Source organism: Cryptosporidium ryanae, assembly GCF_009792415.1.
Source record: "Cryptosporidium ryanae isolate 45019 chromosome Unknown contig_68, whole genome shotgun sequence".
Taxonomy (NCBI): domain Eukaryota; phylum Apicomplexa; class Conoidasida; order Eucoccidiorida; family Cryptosporidiidae; genus Cryptosporidium; species Cryptosporidium ryanae.
In genome coordinates, this window is record NW_027125515.1 from 28,554 (window position 1) to 50,275 (window position 21,722).

Here is a 21,722-nt window from a genome sequence, read left to right on the forward strand (position 1 = left end):
AATTTATGATTTAATTCAAATGGTTTTTGACTCAGGAAATCAATATCTTATTTGTGAAAATTGTAGAGGAGATAATGTTTTCATTGACCCTGATACGGGAGAATACTATTGTGAGGAATGTGGTATTCAACAACAAGATATACGTCGATTAGACCGAGATTTAGATGATGTTTATTTTGGCTCAGGCAGTGTTGATGGTAGAAATAAAATTAGACGTGCAACCCTGTCAAACGAAAAAGTCGCTACTGAACAAGGAACAAAAAATCAAAACTTTTATATTGATGAATATCATATTCAAGATTCCCACGTAAAAAATAAGTTATATAATAGGAATTCATTTGAAGAATGGATTCGAAAAAAACCAGAATTAATAAAGAACTCCGATTTTTTAATGGGAATGCAATTAATATTACAACATACAATTAAAGATATGATTGAAAGGCGTCAGGTAAAACCTGAAGTTTTACATTTTTCAAAGTACATTTGGTTTTCTTTTCTAGAGTTTGTATGCAATAATAATATTCAAATTCGAACATTTTTTGCAGACCTGAGGTGTTCAATACTAAAAGTTCCGTTTAATGAAACCAACACAAACTTATCAAATAGAAGAAACAAAAAATGTGAAAAACTTTTTGATGGTGTTTTTAGTTCGCGTGAAAACATAAGTGAGAATATTTTTAAGGATATTTTTCTCAAAAAAATGATAAGTAATAGAACAAGTTATATAACACGAATTTGTAATGAAATGATAAGGCAATCTAATAAAATCAAGAGAAAATTATATAATCACAACGAAGTTGAGGACAATGATTTTATTATTGAAGAATGGGAGATTTCTGTCAGAAGATTACATACAATAGCAAATCAAAAAAGAATACCCTTCACTAATTGGGAGGGTGATTCATCCCTCACAAGATCTGATACGATAAAATGTGTTATTGACATGATATACGAATTTGACTTTTTACTATATTACTTTCAAGATTCTTTTTTTAAATCCAATTCTGGAAAAAATATCCGCAATGATATAGAAAAGGAGTACTTAAAATGGCTTGATTTACATTTGTATTATTATCAGCGCAACAAGAAGATAAATATTGATAAAAATTTTATGATAAATTATGATTCCTACAAATTTCCACTAGAAATGAATTTCAAATCTGAATTAGAACACCAACTAAATAAGGTACACATAACTCATCTGTTAATATGTATAATTTTAAATAAGGATGAATTGGAGGCATTTTCAAGTACATCGCTTTCAAAATATAATCATATTAAGAACTTTGAAAAATACATATTTGATAATACATTTTTCCTAGATAGAGTTTCTATTGAAGACAATACCTGTACAAAATCTCTGGCAGAAACACCGAAAATAGACCACTGCCTAATTCTCTGTATTATTTGGGCAGCACTAATGAAGTCTGGTTATCAGGTAACTTCCAATGACATAATAGAATGGGTAAGATGTGGGAAAATAGATATATTTAAGTCCTCTAATATTCTTCCTAAATGGCTTAAAGAGGCAGGATTAAAGTGGGACAATGATATGAACTCTAATATTAATACAAGATCAGTTACACATCTAACTAGAGTCCCAAATATAAACGAGATTGAAAAAATAATGGATTTTTTTAGGAAGAACATAGAAGTTTCAATTCCACAAGTCAGTATTCCTATTCTGATTCACAGAATTTTGGTCAGATGCACATGCTTAAGCTATACTGGGGGTATAGTAATACAACCTCTTTGTGTGAGATTATGGGAACTGATTTCAAATGAAACAAACTGTTTAATTAATTTTAATTCATCTACAATTGCGTCATCTATAATTGTTGTTATTTCAAGATCAATCTGGCCTATTTTCGTTTATCATCCTACACCAATTCCTAAAGAAATCAAATACAAATTATTTAATTCCAGGGAAAAATCTAGCAACAAAAATTCTGCATTACTATTCAAAAATAACAAAAAAAAGTTAGAATTTTTTTACGATACAAATAAAAACAGATGGGAGGTTTGTTTCAACGAAAACTTCAATATAATCAAGAATCACAAGCTTTTTTGTTCTAACATTCTTGGAATTGATTGGAGTGGTTTATTGACTCTTAATTGGATAAAAAAATTATTGAACAATGAAAAAATTGATGAATTAGAGTTCAAAAAGATATTGGACGAAATATTTATTCCAAAGAATGAAAATAATGAAGAAAAAATGGGAAGACCATCAAAATGCTATAGAGGAAACTTTTTTTCTACAATAAGGAGAAAGAGAAGAACTGCAAGAAAAAAAACAGGAGATAAAGAATGGTCGAGAACACCTCCCTTGTATTCACTGATAAATGAGTTCACTCCTGTTATTATTAAAAAGATTGAATCACTTTCACAATATTTTCCTTCAAATAGAGAGATTTATCACTCTATTATAAATACAACATGCGACCCTTTAAATGTTATATCATCTAACAACTCTGTTCAATCATGGAGTAAGTGCGATGATGAAGATAAAAGGAAACTTATGATAAACTGGAAAAAAATCTTAGAAACAAACAAGAGTAATGATAATGCAGAGGTATTACAGAGTATACTAGAAAATTCATCTACAGAACACCAAAAATACCTAACATCTTTCCTCTACAAGAGTGGTTTATCTTTAACAGAATTGGAAAATATTGAAAATAGTAAAATCAGTTCTATTTTGAACATTCTATTCATTAATAAATCTAAATTTTTATCAGAGTTATTTCAGGATCCAGGAATCTTTACTCATATCATATTTGGCCTGCCACAATTTTTTCATTCTAGACAAAAATTCAACAGTTCAGAAGAATCGGTCCCACTACCTTATATTATCTTATTAAAAAATCTATCTAAAATCACAGGTGTCTCATACCTGCTAATTCATTCTTGTGTAAATAAAATAGAGGAGCTTATATTTAAAAAGCTTAATCATACTTAAATTGAAATATAATATATTTTTATCAAGAGTGAGATTGATACCATGTCTTTCCCAGTCCTTTTCCACGGAATATATGTTCATCTATTGATTTTCCAAACGCCTGTTTCAAAAGTTTACACATTTCCGTTATTTTATGAATATTATATTTCAGATGAGCAATTGAATTTGTCCTATTAAATAAAAATCCATTTAGCTTCGACTTTCCCTTTGCTACGTTTGTACTCTCTAAGTAGTCCATAATAGTTACAATCTCAATTATTGATGCTCTTAGTTTTTGTGGTGCATTGGAGTTTCCTTTACAAAACGAAATAAGATCAAGTACCTCTAATTCATGAGCACTAGTCAAGAGACTCAGAAACGAGATAGAGAAGTCAATACTATATGGTGGCCCACAATAATCTGACACCTTTATAGTGAAATCCCTAATCAAACTTTTATCCAAGTATTTAATTCCTACCTGGCTCATATATGTAAGTACGGGATTGTAAAGACCACCTCCAACTAGGTAGACAAAGAAATCAATTATCCATCTTTTTCTTTCAGACTTCGTCAATATCAATGACTTTATCATAAAATTATTTTTAGCTTTGAATTCATGTAGATCATATTCTAAACATAATCTGAGAAGGTGAAAAATGCATATTCTTTTTTTCTGATGCCATTGAGCTATGTGTTTCAACAAGACTAAAATTGATGAAGAAAGCAACATTAATGGTGTATCATTTTGTGATCCAGAAAACAAGAATACCTCAATATATCTCAGTATTGTACTTGCACCAATAGGAGTTGTAATTAAGCCGTCAAAATATGCCCATTTTAGATCATTTTTAATTAGGTTATCGTGAATAATATGGTATATGCTAAATAATTCCTTTCTGGCTTTTTGTTTATATCTGCAACAAAGGTCTCGAAGATTCTGAAACTGCTCTCTCATTTTTTTTGCCTTACTTTTCGATAGTGATTGGAGTGAACCTAATATCTTTTGATTATGTGCATTTCTATAGATACAAGAATCTATTGTACTCTTACAACCAACTATAGACTCGGGATTATTTTTTTCTACACCAACTATGGAACTATTTGCAATATTAATATTTCTGGGACAGTTTTTTTCTTGAATCAACAAATTGCTATTTTTATCGTGGATAGAGTTGAAAGAATTTGCGACATCTTTCGAAGAATTAGATGATTCAGAGGAGATAAATTCAGATAATGTATCGATCTCAGTTTTGATATTTCCTTCTTCTATTTCCTCTTCAGAATTACTCCAAATATCTGTTTTGTTACAGTTAAGAGAAGACTCTTTAGAAATGGTATTCCATTCTTTCTGTTCCTCTAAAAATAAAAGTAGCTCATATGGAGAGTATACAGATAATAATAACAATAAATCTATTGTTTTACTTTGCTCTTCCGGAGTTAGCCAAATGTTCTGATTTGCAAGAATGTCTATTAAGGTTTCAAGTAGTGCACTTTCTCTCAAAGCATCCATAGGTGGACGTTCTGGACCTGTTTTTAATCTCCTTATTTCATCAGATCCAGGAACATCGCCCATTCTGCTTACTGAAGGCATATCAAAAATAGTCTCGTCAATTGAACAGGAATCGTAATTGGAGATCATTGGTTCTATCGTTTGTAAATTGTTTCGTGAATTCTCATCTAACATGCTATCACTTTTTTCCTTTTGAATATCTTGTCTATTTTTACAAGTAAAACCGCTAGTGTCAAATTCTTTCTCTGAAAATTTTTCAGGGAAATCAACCAATTCTAAATCGCTTAATGAAAATCCTAATGATCCCAATGACTCCCATTTATTTCTATTATCAATATCGCTTGTGTTTGAACATTGTCCTTCAATATTTAAGTTAGTTGTTGTTTCTTTTACAAAAATATTTTCAGAAGATATTTCGTTATTATTTGATTTTTTAAATCTTTCTCTTTCATATAAAAGAATTTGAAGAGATTCAAACCTATCAATTATTCCCTTGAGAATATCATACAGATTAGATATTTGACCAGGGTTCATTGGAAACTTAACTGCAGATTCAAATCCACCCAATCCACCAGTAGCTAATTTATTTTCTACATCAGAAGTCGTTTCCATCTTAAATATGGTCTTGCAAAGCTTGAACAACTCTGGGAAATTTGTTAAGTTTGTGAATAATAGATTTAGTTGGGCAACCCTAGGCTCTTTCAATGTAACTCTTACATAATGATAAAGCATTTGGCTTAATCTACGACAACCTGAATAGTCACCTCTCCAAATAATCATATAGTGAAGGAGTGCCTGAGCATAAAAGTATGCATTTTCAGATTGGCTAAATGTTGAACAGATATAGTGTGCAATACTATTATTCATGCATTCATTTGTATTATCATTAATGTTTAGAGATAATAAAGGATTGTGAACCGTACCACTCAAAGGGAGTGAGTTTATACCTTGAAGAGCAGCTTCAACAGTTTCATCAGTTAATAAAAAATCAGAAAGTAATTCAGTTACGTTTTTTGTGAATACGCTAAAGTTACTTGTTGAGGAATAATTCATGTTTTTTGGAATGAATTCGATATTTGGATTAATTTTTGAGAAATTGTGTATATCTTGAAGAAAAGCCAAAAGGAATTCAGACTTTCTGTTTCTCAAAAATAACTTCTGAATGGATTTAACAACAGTTGGATGTTTCATTAGGCTCCAATAACAAGGTGGGGGTTGCCAACCTCCTTGCCCAAGCAAATCTCTATTTTCATCCATATATTTTCTAAGTGCTTCGGTATTGAAATATCTCTCTATTAAATGGGCAATAGGCTCTACCATATTTGAAAAAGTTTTATTGTTAAAGTTACTTTCCTGTTTTTGCAACTTGATCTTTTTGTTCAAGTTTAATCTCGATTTATTAGATGAATTACCCATAGAAGTATTCAAATTTTCTCTTAAATCTGGCGTTTCATCCAGAATACCAATCCACTCAGAAAGCACCTGACAAATAGGTGCAAATCCAACATAACTCTCAATAATCAAATTGAGGCATTCCATTAAATGTTTTTGAGCAATCCCTGGTGGTTGGCCTTCATTGTCATCAACTAGGGAATTAACCTCCAAATTTTTCTGCTGTTTTAAAAAGTTCATGTTATAAGAAATAAACACTTGAATGTAATCGAAAATACTTTCATCCATAACCGAATCTGGACTACATAGTTGATTTACAGCATCCTCATATTCTTCCTTTGAAATAGAATCAAAAAAAGATTTATTTTTAGTAACTAAGTTCATAAGTTACCAAATAACAAAAAATCATTTTTGAAAAAAAATAAATAAAAGCACCCCTCTAAAAGTCAAATATATAATATAAATTTGTAAATAATACTTTGTGTACTTTTACAAAATATAAATAAAAAAAATATTTCCGCCCGTTGTTTTTATTAATAAAAACTTTTTTGAAATATAATTGAAATGAATTTGTAATATTATGGAGATAACAACATCGGTACCTAACAACTATGTATTTAGACTAGAAACCTTTATTGATGAAAAGACTGCGATATCTCTTTATAAGGACATTTATAATAGCTTAGCATTCATAAAAAATGGAGAAAATCACAAGATCAGTTTTGAATTTTTATATAGAAGTTGCTATAAACTTACTTTAAATAGATATGGAGGAATGTTATATGGGGGTATACTGGAGTTTCTCATAAGTATGTTGAGAAATGAATTTGTTTTTAATGCAAAATCTTTAAATGATATTATTTATGATTGGAATAAATACGAATCAATTTTAAATACATTAAATGACATATTGATGTATCTTGAGAAAAATTTCATTATACCAAATATTAAAATACCAATGAAAAAAATAGGGATGTGTATTTTTTGTAAATACTATCTTTTTGAGAAGGATAAAAAGTCTGATATATTTAATTTTTTATACAAAATACTAACCGAATTTAGAAAATCCGGAAATACCGAGCAAAAATTTTCAAATGAAGTACGTATAATTATAAACAAACTTTATGATCTGCCTTCAATTGAAATAGATACTAAGTATTTACAAAATAATTCCATTGATACAATCAACCTAAATGATACATACTGTAATTATTGTATAAAGGACCAAATAGAGTATATAACATTTAAATCTAGGCATCCTATTTTTTGTGAAAACGCCTTAAATGATAAAAATGATAAAACGATGTTATTTACGTTCAGATATAATATTGTTCTTCCTTCATTAGATTGGAATGACCATATGATGTTTAGAATCTTTTTTGAATATCCATTCTTAAGTAAAACAAGAGAACTCTACTCAAAAGAATCTGAGGAATTGCTCTCAATTAATGAAGATAAACTCTTCAAGATCTGTAATTATTTATTTATTTGTGAAAAGCGATATTTTGAGGAAAAAAGACTGGTAGAAAATTATCTCTTTTATGAGGTATGGAACAACCTTGTTAAGGAGATGGATTCAGTATGGATTTTATCGTTTTGTGATAATTATTTTAACGAAAATAATAACAATCTTATGTTTGACTTTTTTTCCAGTGGTAGGCGAGAAGATTTACAAAGGCTTTTTAAAATAATGAGCAGAGTTCCTAATTGTCTCCTTAATTTGAAGCTTACATTAAAAAAATATGTTTCACTTCATTTATCAGAAATATTTTCTTCTATTGGTATTGATTTTACAGAAAACGAGTATATAAAATGTATGCAGGGTATTGAAACCTTAAAGAGCCGTTGTGAATACATTATTCAGGAATGTTTTTTTTGTAACCAAAACTTTAACCAGATAATAATACATTCATTTGAGGATTTTCTTCAAAAACAGGATTTTGAGCTTATTAATAACTGGATTGTATTGGGATTTGACACATTTTTAAGAAAAAATGCTTTGGAGGCGACAAATACGATTGAAAAACAAATCGAAATACTTATATGGTTATTTAAATTTATTTCCAACAAGGAAGACTTCGAAACAAAATATAGGAATCTCCTTTGCAAAAGAACATTGGAATTTCCCGAAAATAATAACAATATTGAACACAGTATTATAGTCAAGTTTAAAAATGAATGTGGCAATGGATATACATTGAGGCTTGAAGGTGTACTTTCAGATTTAATGCAATCAGAATTGACAAATAGTGAATATAATCAATCTAGTACTAAAAAGAACTCAAAATTAAATATCAAGTTTTATTTACTTACATCTAATTACTGGTTACTTCCACCATTCATAAACTGCACAGTTTCATCAGAAATAACCGACCATCTCAAGGAATTTGAACAGTTTTATTGCACAAAGTACGAAAAAAGAAGACTTCAATGGCATTTCGGAGTTGGTAACGCAACTATTAGTTCTAGTATAAAGCTAAAGAATACTCTTAATTTAAAGTTCACATTTAATTGTTCAACACTTCAGATGTTTATATTGAATATTTTTAACAATTATGACTATATATCATTTCATGAAATACAAAATATTATTGAATGTAGTGATATAAATGCACTAAAAAAAAGCTTGTTTGGACTTTCACGTGAAAAAGATACTTCAATATTGAAATTCCTCCCAATTAATGAATGGGAAGAAATTGTTAAGTTCTGTAATAATCTGGATAAAACAAAGGGAAAATTTTATAATTCATTTGACAAAATAAAAAAATTAAATAGCTTTATAGATAACAACTTGAAATGTATTCCTTCACCGACAGTTATATCTGAAGAAGACATATTTTGTATAAATTTCAATGTTGATGTTGAACTAATTTTAACAAAAAAAAATTTTTGTTATCAATATGATGAACTATCAAACGACCAAAATCAGATATTCAAATTTGAAAGAGGTCAGTTTAGTGTTGAAGACAAAGCACACTTAGTAGATTCTATAATAATCAAGGTACTTAAAAAGAACAAGACGTTGAATTTAGATGACATAATATCTAAAACATTGGATGGTAGTTGTCTTCTCACAAATGAACATACTGATTTAGTTATTGAGAGGATCGAATCACTCTGCAAAAAGGAATTTATTTCAAAAGATCCAAATTCAAAGAATCTATTTAATTACATTCCATAACTAAATCATATATATTTACTACTTAATCTCTAACTTTCTAATAAGCCTCCTTTCCTTCTTCCTCTTGAACTTTATTTTTCTAGATTTTATTTGTTCTTCCGTCAAATGATTACTACTTTTCTTTCTTCTCCTTTTTGATTTCAAAATTAAATTTTCACTGCCAACAGGAGATACAGAAATCTCATCATCTGTACGCATATGGATTTCTTTTTCATCATAGTTACAAATTCCATGGTATTGATTGAATTTTTTCCTAATATACTCGGACTCCTTTTGTTTATCACTCCACTTTTTAATCATTTTTAAATGACACTTTGACTTAAGGTGTTTTTCAAGATCTAAGTCACTCAATAAAACTTTATTTGGGCATAAAATACACTTAAACTTTCCAATGAAGTTGTCGTTGCTCTCATATAAATTTGATGAATAATTATTATCACCAATAGAATTCGCATTAAAATTTTCGTCCTCGAAATTCTCGTCAACTTCAACCTCATCATCACATAATTTGTTCATTTGAAACTCAACATCTTTCATCAGTTCTGGGTCATTTGAAGCATTCTCAAATAACTCAGAAGAGAATAAGGCTAGTCGCTTATACATTATTAAAAAAGTAGATAAAATGATTATCACGTAATGAGCGCCAATCAATGCAAAGTTGCACAAACAAGTCAATTAACTAGGTTTAAAGTATAGTTTTATAGAAGTTTAGATTTATATACCAGATAATTTTACATTCAACTTTTGGTAAATTCTCAATTCCTTGAGTATTTTTAAGATTTTCACGACTTCCAAGCTTTCTTTCCTAAATTCTACCTTCAACGATTCTATGTATTGATTGATTTTTGCATTATTACTTTCGATAATACTAGTTAAGTTATATTTTTTCATATCTCCTGTTTCTATTTCTTTAATTTTCATGTCTTTATCAAAAACATCGTCCATAACTTTTAGGTTTACAGGTAATGAGTCTATTTCATCAATCAAACGCTCTCTACTAGTATTCATTTTTTTTGAAATAATTAATAGAGCTCTTTCAAATGGGTCGTTTAACAGTTTGTAATTTCGAATTACATGAGTTGGTACTTCTATATCAATGTTTTCGTTGACATCTGGATGAGATGACTTTATCATTTCCTTGTAATTGTTTTCAATGATTTTTTTGTCAATTTCAAATGAGTAATCAATGTCAAATATTTGAAACATATCTGTATCTAAAACATTAATGGCATTGGATTTACATACATTACATCTGAACATTTTTTCTCCAAAAAAATTGTGATCTTTTTCAACTATTTTATTCTTTTTACATAAAGTGCAGAAAAAATACGTAGAAAATTTCAACTTATTATCGAAGAGACTTGCATTTCTACTATACTTATTTACCTGTTTTAATAATGGATATAAAAGACTTTCGTATTTCAAATATTCAAACATTGGTTAAAAGTAGAGGCTGCACTTGTTTTCCATGTTATAAAAGGTTAGCGGCAACTTTTCATTTGCCTATGCAGACTTTTTCTTAAAATGGATACTAGAACTTCTGAAAAAAATGAAACATCAAAGGTAATATTACATGAATCTGAATCAAAAGCTCAAATACCACAAGTGGTCAAAGTTCCACATTTAGTCTCCGGGAGAAGTTCAGAAATTCTGAGATTTATTAATTTTATAAAGAGAAGCAACTCAATGAAGCGATGTTTCCAGAAGCTTCCACCATCAATTAGGCGCAGGTCAATGTCATATAATGTTTATAGAGCTCCAAAAAAAATAAGAGTTGCCCTCTTTTCTGAAGTAAATAAGGCTCCTCCCAGAATTTTTAATAAAAAGAAAAATAAGAAAACATTTAGTGTTAAAAGTAATTTGGTCCTAAGAGCTATTAATCGCCAAAATATTTCTGGAACAGAGATCTTTCCTTTAAAGGTCAGAAATATTACTGAGTTGAGCAATATTTTTCGTGATAGACAAAAAATTTCTAATAATGAGGTTCCCCTTAATCAATTCCGTTGGTTGGAATCACATTTATTTCATGCAAAAAGGTTTCGCATGTGCGAAGCATTTGGTTATAAACTTCCACTTTGCTCAACTTCAAAAAGAAGCAGAAAGATATATAGGGCAATGAAGCATGATTTTGTTGTTCATGACTCATCATATCTTCATATTTTTGAGATAAGAGGGGATAACAGAGAAATTTCATTATTATTTAAGCTTTGTAATTTCGACACAAATTTTTTATTTAATGAAAAATATTATGATGGTCACTCTCGTGGGGGTGGTTTTATGTTCAAACTAAATGAAAAAAAACTTATTGATTTGTTGTACGGAAGGCTGCTCCTTGAGAAATTGAACTTTTTTTCATGGGAAAGAATTGCACCCATAGAGTTTTTATGGATTCCATTTTGTAAAAACTGTAAATCAAGTAGGTCCCTGTGGATTTGGATTCATCCTATTGCTTCTTATCAACTATTTATTTATTTGGAAACATGTATTGAATTATTTAATATGAAAATAAATATTAATTTAGTCGAAGATCTAAATAGATTTGAAGTAGTGGGTCCTAAATCTTTAAATATATTTAAGAATATAGTTCCAGAAGAATATTTTACCTTTTTAGCCAATGAAATTTCAAATTCAATTAAACAGGATGTAATTTACAGTTTTCAAGTAAATATCCCGACTTCATATAAATCTTACAAAAAAAATAAGAATATTGTTACTTCACATAAATTTAAAACTATTTCAGAACCCTTAAGTGTGGTTAATTTAAAATGTTCATTTTTTTGCATTAATTTAAGGCAGTCATTAAGGGAAAAGTATTCCCTCTTAATAAACGAATTCAAGCATAAGCAAAATAAAGATGTTTCAGAAAATTATGAAACATCTTTTGTAAGCATTCCTACAAATAGGAGCAATAAGAAGACATTAAGAAATCTTATGTTGAAGATTAATGAAAGAAATGGAAATAAAAAAATGAAGACCAAAACAAATATTTCTAATAAAATTAACAATACTGAAAAATTTCACGGAATAAGCTCGAATATAGTGTTAATTTTTCACCAAGGAAGTAGACGTGGATTCGATATTCTCATTCCTAGGGGACTTAATTCAACAATTTTTCTTAGACACGCCTCTTCGATTTACGGACAGGTAATTGGTATAAAAGAAAGACGAATTATTAATTTTGAATCTGGTATTTCATCATTTCCTTACGACTACGTTGAAACCTTGAGTTATCAAAAACTCCAAATAAATAATGAGATCGTCTCAAAGTTTAGGGATACAGATAATTCGTGCTCTAATGAGGTTTTAAATATTTGTAATTACATTAGGACTCCAAAAGGGAAACGGGTAAATTACTATTTTAATAAAATAGAATTTCCATTTTTAATTAATTGGGATAAAATCCTTGGAGGAGAAAACAAAGATACATTTCACACGAACAATTATACTTTGTTCAAAAATGTACTTGCAAAATTTAAGGGAAATATGATCATCAATAACACGATAAAAAATTTTGACATTTTTGTTCCAAGAAGTGGATACAGATGTACTTTGAAGGAGGATAAACTGTTTTTAAATAACCTAAAACTAGATCCCAGTAATTTATTCAAGTCTTTAATAATGGTAAAAATATATTCTAATTTTAAAGTTAATACCAAATCGCATATTTATATGTGTGAAAAAAATGATATTTCAAGCATTGAAAAAGGAATTAAACTAATTGAAAGGCCTCAAAAATTTAAAAAATTATCAAGTTCAAATACCGATCTTGATATTCACCTGAAAAACGATATTTTGAATAATTGTGGCTTTAAATGCCTAAGAAAATTAGTTGGTGTTGTTATTAGCGGAGGTTTCTCAATGGAGGTCAGTAGGGGATTTGGAATTGGATATATTTCATTCGATTCATACAATAAATCACTGGAGTTACAGATGAATGAACCGTTATATTTTTGGGTTAGATTTAATAGTTTGTGCTACAAACCTGTGAAAATTGAAAGGTCATATTCGAATTACCAGCATTTTAAAATTTATTAATTGTTTAAAATCCTAATTGCTGACTTCACTTTTGTTGAGTTAACTTTGGACAACATCATTTTCGGTCCCCTTGTAACAAATACAAAGGCACAGTTGGCTTCCCCTTCTTCATTTTCTCCTTCTGTTTTGTCAATAAATGACCTCGGTATATTTATTATGTGACTTTGTAGTTTTTCCTTGTAAATATTAGAATAGTAATCATTCTCATATTTGAATATTCCTTTTTCTTCTATGTAATATGAAAATCGTGTTGTTGGATGTTTCCAACCATCGTGCAATTCTAGTAATGAACTATCAAACATCTCTTCAGAATCCAGAATTACATGGAAAGTAGAATTTTGATCTAATTCTATTGGAACCACATCTAATATTGAAATAGCCTTTACATCTGGTTTGCTAGGATGTAACAAAACGGCTTCATCTTTAGCAGCTACACCATCGTCTTTAAAGCAACTCATCTTACGCAACTCCTCAGACATTTCTGAAGACTGATTTTCATTAAATACAAAAATATTGTATGACTCTATAATTTCTTCATCGATAAGAACCAAATCCTCCATCTTTATGTGACTTTCAGTACCATCTTTGAAATCAAGTTCTCTCGGTGAAGACACTTCAGTCTCTTTTTCTATAGAATTCATTGAAAAACCTATATTACTAGTTGGAAATAGGTTAATATTTATATTGTTGGTGTCTTCAAATGACGTGAAATTATATCCCTGAATAATAGCTGGTGAAATAGGAATATTGATCAACTCTGGTTCTGATGATAATATTGGTAATTTGTTAACACCTGTAAAAAACTCATGTTTATATGGAAATGACACATTTGAATCAGAGATATTTTGAGAAGTATGTAAATTCCTACGGAAGTAATCTGAAACATGGCGATTAACTCTATTTTTAAATTTCATTAGTTTTAAATGAACTTCAATATGCTAAAAAAAAAATTTATAAAAATACAGTGCGCTTTATCATATTAACGTTTAAGAAGCGAAATATTTTTTAAAATTTCTAGTGCAACTGTCTACAAAAATATACATATACATTTAGTTCTATACTTCTTTTATATATTAATAGACAACTATTTTCTGCATAGACCACTCGTATTTTTAATTTGTCTCCCTTTTTGACAATAAATCTAGTAGAATTACTTGATACACGTTATAGTATCAATTTAAAATAATACATTAAAAATAAGAAAAATCCAGTAAACCAAAGTATTTTTTAAATAAGTTAGAATCACGCCCCTTCCCTTTTAAAAGTACACGAAATATAAAGATAATCATATCAGACAACAAAAAATGCAATTAAGGATTTTCATATTCTGTGAAAAAATGATAATATGTAAATTAAACAATAGTTATCATGATCTCTTAATCATATAATTTTATCAAGTCACTTTCTTTCACTGTTTTTATACCTTAGAACAAGGATAATGAATATTAAAATTTAATAAATATATATAAACGTAAATTCAGATTAATATTCTAAACTAAATTATGTTAATTTACTCGAAAGTTGCCGAAATAATAATGCATCTTAAGAACGTTCTCTACTTTTGTCGCAAAGTATTGAACAAGACCTACTTTTTAGCGCATTCTTATTGCAACTAACCATATTATTATAGTTCGTTCTTGCTTCTATGTTCCTTTTTCTTTTACGTCTTTTCTTTTTTATACTTTCAACGATTTTCTCTCTTAGAGTAGGTATAACTCCTGATTCATATGTCTTATCTACCATGAATAAAGACGATATTTTTTTATAATCATCTCCTTGCTGAGAAAACTTAGAACAAGTTATCCATGATTCAACTTCTATTTCATCACTAATCGAGTTGTTAAACGCAACTCCAGATTCTTTCATTCCTTTTTCTAAAATATAAATTGCGGCACACCCAGACTTACTGTTCTAAAATGTTTTTGACATGAAGTGAGAACATATAGTTACACAAATATTTTCTTTTGTTTTATTACACAACTGTCAAAATCCTTTATATAAGGAACTAAAATAGATATATCCACTTATATTAAGTCAAATTTTGACTCAAATCACAATTTAGTTGTTAATATCAAAAAGTTGGCTATTGTTTGTATGAGTTGCTATTTTTGTTTCAATTGCCAATGTTCTAAACATGCTAGAAATATTATCATGAGGATTACTACTACTCCTTCCAAATGGTGAATAGCTCCCTATTGAATTAGATTCACTTCTATATTTTTCATAGAAATCACTATGTATCCCCTGCATCCCCAATGTCGGGAAATCGTTAGTTATTGGGATCTTACTTTGAGTAAATTTTTTTATCTCTTGAATACCAACCTTCTTCCCTCTCCTTCCAATATTTGGAACCTCATTTGTGCTATAAAATGATTCTGAGAATATCCAAGAAATCGCACGCCTAACTTCAATTAAATTCTGCGAGAGGAATTTTATACAAGAAACTCTAGAACACCATTTAACATGATACTCTGCATGTGGCCCACAGTACAAAACAATTCCAAGAAAATTAGATAATTTTTTTTTCGATATCTCTTCGGACAATTTTTCGTTCAGAGCTAAGTCTGCAGAGGTAACGATTAATCTTTTACACCCATCAAGTTCATTATTTACCTCAAGTAACTGCTTACAATTTTCTGCAATATAAACATATGCACCAAGTGATTCAACTTCCTCCTTAAAATTATTTGCGATTCCCAATCCCAAGTTAGCCTTTAAAAATAAAACAATTGCCTTGACTTGACCTTTTTTTGTTCCTATGTCGGAAAAATTGTTTTTGAAACTTCCTCCTTTATTAGAGTCTATTTTTGAATTAATACTATCATTCCCATTATAAAAATCTCTAAAATTGCACAATAAACCGTCAACAGATCCGTTTTTTAAGCCTTCACCCAAATTAAAGTTTTCACTGCCAAAGAAATCTTGCTTGAATGATTTTAAGTCATATAGCCAATTGTCAAAATTGTTTAATTCATTAAAAGATTCATTCTCTTTATTATGAGAAGAAAACTCATCATTACTACTATTGTTATGATAATAATAGTAATTCTCAAAATCAAGGTCAACTGTTGTTCCTGTAGGTAGCGATAATGTTAGAATCTCGTTTTCGTTGAGTTCGTCATTAAATGTACTCAAACTAATTAATTTGTCTATATTGAAACCTGACATATCTTCTTTTTCTGACTTATCTTTAATAAATATAAAATATTAAAATATACATTCCTTTTTCACAAGTGAAAATACAAGGACATGAAAAATGTGACCCACATTTTTTCCGCAAGGCATGCAACAAAAAAATTATGAATTAATTATATTTTTTATCAAAAAAATATTAAACAAAAAAATAGTTAAATGAATGGTGCTCTTAAATACAATATATGTGTTTTCTAAATATTTTTATTTTAATTGCTATCTTTACAACATAATGAACTTTTTTCTGAAAAAGAAATATCTGAATCATGGCTGCTACAACTACAACTTCCCGAATATTCCTCGCTCTCTGTTGTAAGGGGATGTTTTCCGAGTCTAAACCAAGGCAGAATTGCCCTATTTATCATAGATTGTAAGCTTTTTATGTCTTTTAACTCAAGATCTTCAGGTACTTTGTTAATAGTTAGTACATCCTCGCACTTTTCGAAATTATTGGGTTGGTATATTGTTAATATTAAAGGTATTATATATTTTTTAACAATACTTTGGAACGCAGAAACCGGGTTGTTGCCACAAAAAGATACTTCTCCACAATAAAGTAATATTTCCTTAAATTCCCAATAGTCAACACCCTTAGGGTCTACTAAAACTGCTGAATAACACCTTTCTATCTGTACCGGCGTTAAAAATTCCTCAAAATTACCACCGAGCAAACCAGAATCATTTATCAAATTATAGAATTGACGGTATGAAAGTCTATCATTATTTGGGCCTGAATAATAGACAAAAATCCTATATAATTTCTTATCATCTTCATCTGTTATATTTTTAATTGTTGGGAGAATTTCTGATTCATTGTCCTGTTTATGAATTGTTCGCATTAAGACATTATTTTCAACTTTTTTTTCACGATTAACCTTTACTTCAAAGTCACGATTAAAAAAATTTACGTCATTATTTCTCAATATATTTTCTGTATAGTTTTTTCTTTCAACTTGAATTTTATCATTTTCTATTCTTTTAGGTTTTCCAACAATTACTTCGCTTTCACTGTCTTTAATAGCTGTATTGTAAAAATTGCATCCGCAGCATACATCTGATTTTTTACAAACTGCATCAACACCAACACTATAAGTGGATTTTTTTTCAAATTGAGTCGAAATATCTTTTTTTTCAATTCTTGTCTGAGTTTCTTTTTCTTTTCTTTGCATTGTAGGATCATTTACTTGAATACATTTATCTGATTTAATCAATTTTGATGATATTACTTCAATAATATCACAATTTAGCAAAAATGAAATAACCAGATTTATTTTTTCTTGCTCAGTAGCACCTGTAGATCTAAACTTGAATTGCGAGAATTGATGAAGTAGTTTCATAAAAGAATTAAATTCTATACATTTTTTTGTTGTTAAAGAGTCATCTGGATTCCTTGGAAACATTCTTTCTAATATGTCAATTGGTTTGCTCTTATGATATAATTTACTACAATGGAGCATATTTGCAAATTGCTCGCAATTTAAATATATAGAATTATTTGAAAAGTAATAGAACAAACTTTCAAGATCCATATTCAATTTACATGGTACACACATAACCACTTCATTATTTTCATCTCTTGAAACCTTTACCAGATCTGATCTTAAGTATACACTATTTTTATTTGATTCATAACTAATTTTCTTCTCTGAGGAGGAAATATCTATATCCTCAACACTTTTGGCAGACTTTACCTTTTTACTGAAATTTAATTTCGCGGTTTCGTTCGAATTACTCGAATATGCTTCAAATTTACTGCTATCCAATATTTTACTTGACTCATTATGCTCAAGTTCTTTACTTGAATTGGCAATATCAATTATACCACCTGAAGTTGTTTCACTAGATAATTCTTTATTCTCTAAGACAGACATAACCCCATTATGTAACAATATGCCCTCACTCATAATTTTGTTTTCATCAAGGTAACGTATAATACAAAACTTTAAAGCTAGTCTGAATTTACAGGTAGAATTAATATATAATTTTATTATTATTGCCTACTTAAAAGTAAAAAACAATCAACAAATTATTCATGCACACTAAAAAATACACACAATACTTTTCGATCATCGATAAACATAATAGAAGGCTAAATTAGAAAATAAATTGTTTTTTATTTTTATAATACAATAATTATCTTGATTAATAATTTAATTATTCATCTTATTAACTATCAATCAATTTTTTCATTGTTTCAAAGTCAATATTTCCCTTTGAATTTTTTTTAATTTTCGTCTCTATTATTTTACAAGGCAAATATGACTTTGGTATTTTCAACTTTTTTAGATCTTCTTGTAGCCTTTTCACTGTTATTCCGTTTAATTTCTCATAAAAAAAAACTATTTTATCGTCCTCTGATATTCTTTCTTTGTCTTTGAAACCCATGACTGCGGTCTTAAAATCATCTGGGGGTGAAATATTATATAACGAAAGTATTTCCTTTCTTAATCTTTTGTTTATCTCTTCTGAACTATACTTAACCCCTCCTATCTTTATAACGTACCTTGAGCGAGATACCCAATAAATCCATTTGTTGTCGACAGCAATATCATTTTGACAACACGCACACTCATCGCGACCTATCGTAGATAAGGTAATTTTGGTGTTATTTTCAAGGTGATCTTCACCTCTTACCCAAAAACCATGGTCACCTAGTCCAATATACCAAGGATGTTTATCGCAAATATGGATGTTACAATTTAAATCATTATTTTGAATATCTTTTGCAATGTTTAACAATCCATCATTCGCTAATGTTTTTTCCGGATGAATATATCCATTCATTATATTATCACCTCTACAAATAATATATCCAAGTTCATATTCCTTGCAAGGTAAGAGAAAATTTTCTGAAATAGGTTCAATGGACTTTACAACAGCTACCTCTGTAAATGGACTTATTGACCTCCCAATGAAATAACCGTCGTTTCTGTGATGATTTGATCTCTGAGCATCATTCATTATTCCTTTTTTAAATCCAACTTCAACAAGTTCATCTTTTAAGTATAAATCAGTTCCACATACTTGTAAGCAGGTTTCTGTTGAACCGAATCTTACTCTAGGAATTTTACCATTAAACAACTCCTTAAAACTTTTGAAAAAATCATAAGAAACTGTTGAAGAGCCAAAAAAATAATATATTGAAGAATGTGACAAACTTTTTATTAGTTCAATTTTGTTTTCATAATATTCAGTTTTCAATGTAGAAACGAAATATTCAATATGTTTTGGAACCAAAGGAACTATTAATGAAAAATCATCACTGTAATTAATTAATCTTTCATTTGTAATTTGACTTAAACAAGTCCAAAAGTCCCTTGAATAACGATTAAACATTACCAAATCTATAGAATTCCGAATACAATAATCAACAAAGCATGTACTATTAATATGATGGAGTGGATTCGTTATCACAAAAGTTACTTTTTTGTTGCTACCATTAATACACAGCATTTCAATTGATTTGATTGTTGTTTCAAAATTTTTGTATGAAAGTTTTACCCCCTTTGGAACCCCAGTTGTTCCAGTGGTATAAACGATATACCTTACTAGTTCTTTGTGATTAATATCCTTCCTATCAAAATAATCATCTTTTGGTTTGAATTTTTGCTCTTTCGTCCTCATAACTTGATTTTTAAATAAATTCATTTCTCGAGTAAAATTATCTTCAATTTCCTTAGAGAAAGAACATTTTATATTTTCCTTATAATTCCACCTTGAAAATTCTGATTCTTCACATTTTATTCCAATTGTTGCGTTAAAGTAATTCCTTAGGTGAGTTCTCGCATATTTCTCTTTCTTAAAATCTAAAATATCAGATTCCTTTATTAATTCGTAGGAAGACAATGTAAATATTTTTGTTTTATATTCTTTAAAAAGGAAGGACTTGATATCTTCGATAAAATCTGCATTTATATTAATGTCGTGAATCAACAAACTACAATTAGAATTGAAAATTTTAAAACAAGTTGTTTCGAGTGTATCATTAGTATAATTTAAAATAACTGGAATGAAATTAATTTTTCTATAGCAAAATTCTCTTATTATAATGTCTTCAATTTTGTTACCATCCCAAAGTCCACCGATATATATTTCATCAAGTTTATTTCTGGAACTCTCATTTGATATTAAGACCAAAATTTCCTCCAATCTTTTCGATATAATATCATACAATAATTCAATTTCCTCATGTGTTATCAGGATCCTTTGCATATGTCCATCAATTTTTATCCAGTACTCAATATTAAAATTTTTAGTTGTTACACTTCTATATTCAATATTTACATCAGAATAGGTAATATTGTTGTTATGAATTAAATTTTGAATATCTCCTCTATATAAATCCATTTTTTAATTCGTTTAAAAAACATAAAATATCAATTTATTTAAAAGTTGAATTACATATTCAAACTTAAAAATATACATTATTCCGAGTTCGAAAAATGAAGTGGGCGCAGGGAAAAATAGTTGCTTAAAGAAATAATTATAAATTCTTTAATCTAATGAATGTATATTTTGCTATAAACTATTTAAAACTATATTCTTCTATTATTTTTTGTGCTTCGATTGAAATTTTTTGCTCAATTAAACAATTCTCCAATATTTTCAATTTTTCCAAGTTTTCACAAGATGAAATTGCTACCTTAATTTCGTTAAGCTCGTCATTTCGGAGTTTAAGGCATTCTTTTTTACCCTCAAAATTGTAGAGGAGTGACTGTAAATTATCAATATATTTTGTTTCTGAATAAATTTCTGCTTCTTTTAGATATTTTCTGGCCAATTCCTGCACCATTTTATCAGATTCAGCAAATGACCTTGACCTGCCTCTTTCGGACTGCTTAATTTTTTGGAAGTCTAGGTAAATTAAATTGGGAAGCATGTAAATTATTATATCCCTATAATTAGGAATTTTGGTTACCGGATTGTCAATTAGTGAGAGCCTCTTTAAATTTTTCAATAAAAATATTGCAGAAATTGATTCTATACCTGATAATTTATTGTTTGTAAGAACCAAGCTTTCTAAATTTAAAAGTTGCTTGCAAAATAATTCATCAATATATTCAATTTTATTATTACATGCAATGAAGACAGAAAGTTTATCTAGACGCGAAATGTTATTTAGTCTTGAAATTACGTTGTTGCTAATATCGATGCATTCAAACTGATCCCTCAGTATACCAGTGTTTCCAAATGTATTTAACTCCAAATCACGTAAATTTAGTGAATAGCATTCAATTATCTTATTAAGATGGATTTTAGAAGAATTAATAAAGTTTTCTTCTCTGAACATGTATATATTTAAAGAAGAATAACCAATTTTCATGAGAAATTTAAAGAAAAATAAATCATCTTCAATAAAGCAACGCGCTGAAATTGTTTACAAATGATCATTTAATTCATAAAACAATGATATATTGGTCACTTAAACATAAATAATTTTTAATATTAAATACCAGTATATACTGTTTTGT

The 21,722-nt window shown here is 28.7% G+C and overlaps 12 protein-coding genes across 12 annotated transcripts; 3 read left to right on the forward strand and 9 right to left on the reverse strand.

Moving 5' to 3' along the window:
• Positions 1-19: 19 nt before the first annotated feature.
• Positions 20-2,962, forward strand: FG386_003198 (uncharacterized protein; the record flags this gene model as incomplete). The annotated part of the gene is made up of 1 exon (XM_067342426.1): positions 20-2,962. One exon carries the CDS (start codon positions 20-22, stop codon positions 2,960-2,962), a length of 2,943 nt encoding a protein of 980 aa, XP_067198367.1.
• Positions 2,963-2,984: 22 nt separating this feature from the next.
• FG386_003199 (uncharacterized protein) lies at positions 2,985-6,227 on the reverse strand (the record flags this gene model as incomplete). The annotated part of the gene is made up of 1 exon (XM_067342427.1): positions 2,985-6,227. The coding sequence occupies one exon, from the start codon at positions 6,225-6,227 to the stop codon at positions 2,985-2,987; it is 3,243 nt and encodes a 1,080-aa protein (XP_067198368.1).
• Positions 6,228-6,423: 196 nt separating this feature from the next.
• Positions 6,424-9,024, forward strand: FG386_003200 (uncharacterized protein; the record flags this gene model as incomplete). The annotated part of the gene is made up of 1 exon (XM_067342428.1): positions 6,424-9,024. One exon carries the CDS (start codon positions 6,424-6,426, stop codon positions 9,022-9,024), a length of 2,601 nt encoding a protein of 866 aa, XP_067198369.1.
• Positions 9,025-9,042: 18 nt separating this feature from the next.
• Positions 9,043-9,627, reverse strand: FG386_003201 (uncharacterized protein; the record flags this gene model as incomplete). Its single annotated transcript, XM_067342429.1, has 1 exon — positions 9,043-9,627. One exon carries the CDS (start codon positions 9,625-9,627, stop codon positions 9,043-9,045), a length of 585 nt encoding a protein of 194 aa, XP_067198370.1.
• A 111-nt stretch (positions 9,628-9,738) lies between these two features.
• FG386_003202 (DNAJ domain containing protein) lies at positions 9,739-10,284 on the reverse strand (the record flags this gene model as incomplete). Its single annotated transcript, XM_067342430.1, has 1 exon — positions 9,739-10,284. The coding sequence occupies one exon, from the start codon at positions 10,282-10,284 to the stop codon at positions 9,739-9,741; it is 546 nt and encodes a 181-aa protein (XP_067198371.1).
• Positions 10,285-10,548: 264 nt separating this feature from the next.
• On the forward strand, positions 10,549-12,962 carry FG386_003204 (uncharacterized protein; the record flags this gene model as incomplete). Its single annotated transcript, XM_067342432.1, has 2 exons — positions 10,549-12,892; positions 12,949-12,962. The coding sequence occupies 2 exons, from the start codon at positions 10,549-10,551 to the stop codon at positions 12,960-12,962; spliced, it is 2,358 nt and encodes a 785-aa protein (XP_067198373.1).
• Positions 12,963-13,055: 93 nt separating this feature from the next.
• Positions 13,056-13,973, reverse strand: FG386_003205 (uncharacterized protein; the record flags this gene model as incomplete). The annotated part of the gene is made up of 1 exon (XM_067342433.1): positions 13,056-13,973. One exon carries the CDS (start codon positions 13,971-13,973, stop codon positions 13,056-13,058), a length of 918 nt encoding a protein of 305 aa, XP_067198374.1.
• A 628-nt stretch (positions 13,974-14,601) lies between these two features.
• FG386_003206 (uncharacterized protein) lies at positions 14,602-14,925 on the reverse strand (the record flags this gene model as incomplete). Its single annotated transcript, XM_067342434.1, has 1 exon — positions 14,602-14,925. One exon carries the CDS (start codon positions 14,923-14,925, stop codon positions 14,602-14,604), a length of 324 nt encoding a protein of 107 aa, XP_067198375.1.
• A 192-nt stretch (positions 14,926-15,117) lies between these two features.
• Positions 15,118-16,227, reverse strand: FG386_003207 (uncharacterized protein; the record flags this gene model as incomplete). Its single annotated transcript, XM_067342435.1, has 1 exon — positions 15,118-16,227. The coding sequence occupies one exon, from the start codon at positions 16,225-16,227 to the stop codon at positions 15,118-15,120; it is 1,110 nt and encodes a 369-aa protein (XP_067198376.1).
• A 233-nt stretch (positions 16,228-16,460) lies between these two features.
• On the reverse strand, positions 16,461-18,155 carry FG386_003208 (uncharacterized protein; the record flags this gene model as incomplete). Its single annotated transcript, XM_067342436.1, has 1 exon — positions 16,461-18,155. The coding sequence occupies one exon, from the start codon at positions 18,153-18,155 to the stop codon at positions 16,461-16,463; it is 1,695 nt and encodes a 564-aa protein (XP_067198377.1).
• Positions 18,156-18,417: 262 nt separating this feature from the next.
• Positions 18,418-20,598, reverse strand: FG386_003209 (acyl-CoA synthetase; the record flags this gene model as incomplete). The annotated part of the gene is made up of 1 exon (XM_067342437.1): positions 18,418-20,598. The coding sequence occupies one exon, from the start codon at positions 20,596-20,598 to the stop codon at positions 18,418-18,420; it is 2,181 nt and encodes a 726-aa protein (XP_067198378.1).
• A 178-nt stretch (positions 20,599-20,776) lies between these two features.
• Positions 20,777-21,574, reverse strand: FG386_003210 (uncharacterized protein; the record flags this gene model as incomplete). The annotated part of the gene is made up of 1 exon (XM_067342438.1): positions 20,777-21,574. The coding sequence occupies one exon, from the start codon at positions 21,572-21,574 to the stop codon at positions 20,777-20,779; it is 798 nt and encodes a 265-aa protein (XP_067198379.1).
• Positions 21,575-21,722: the final 148 nt, after the last annotated feature.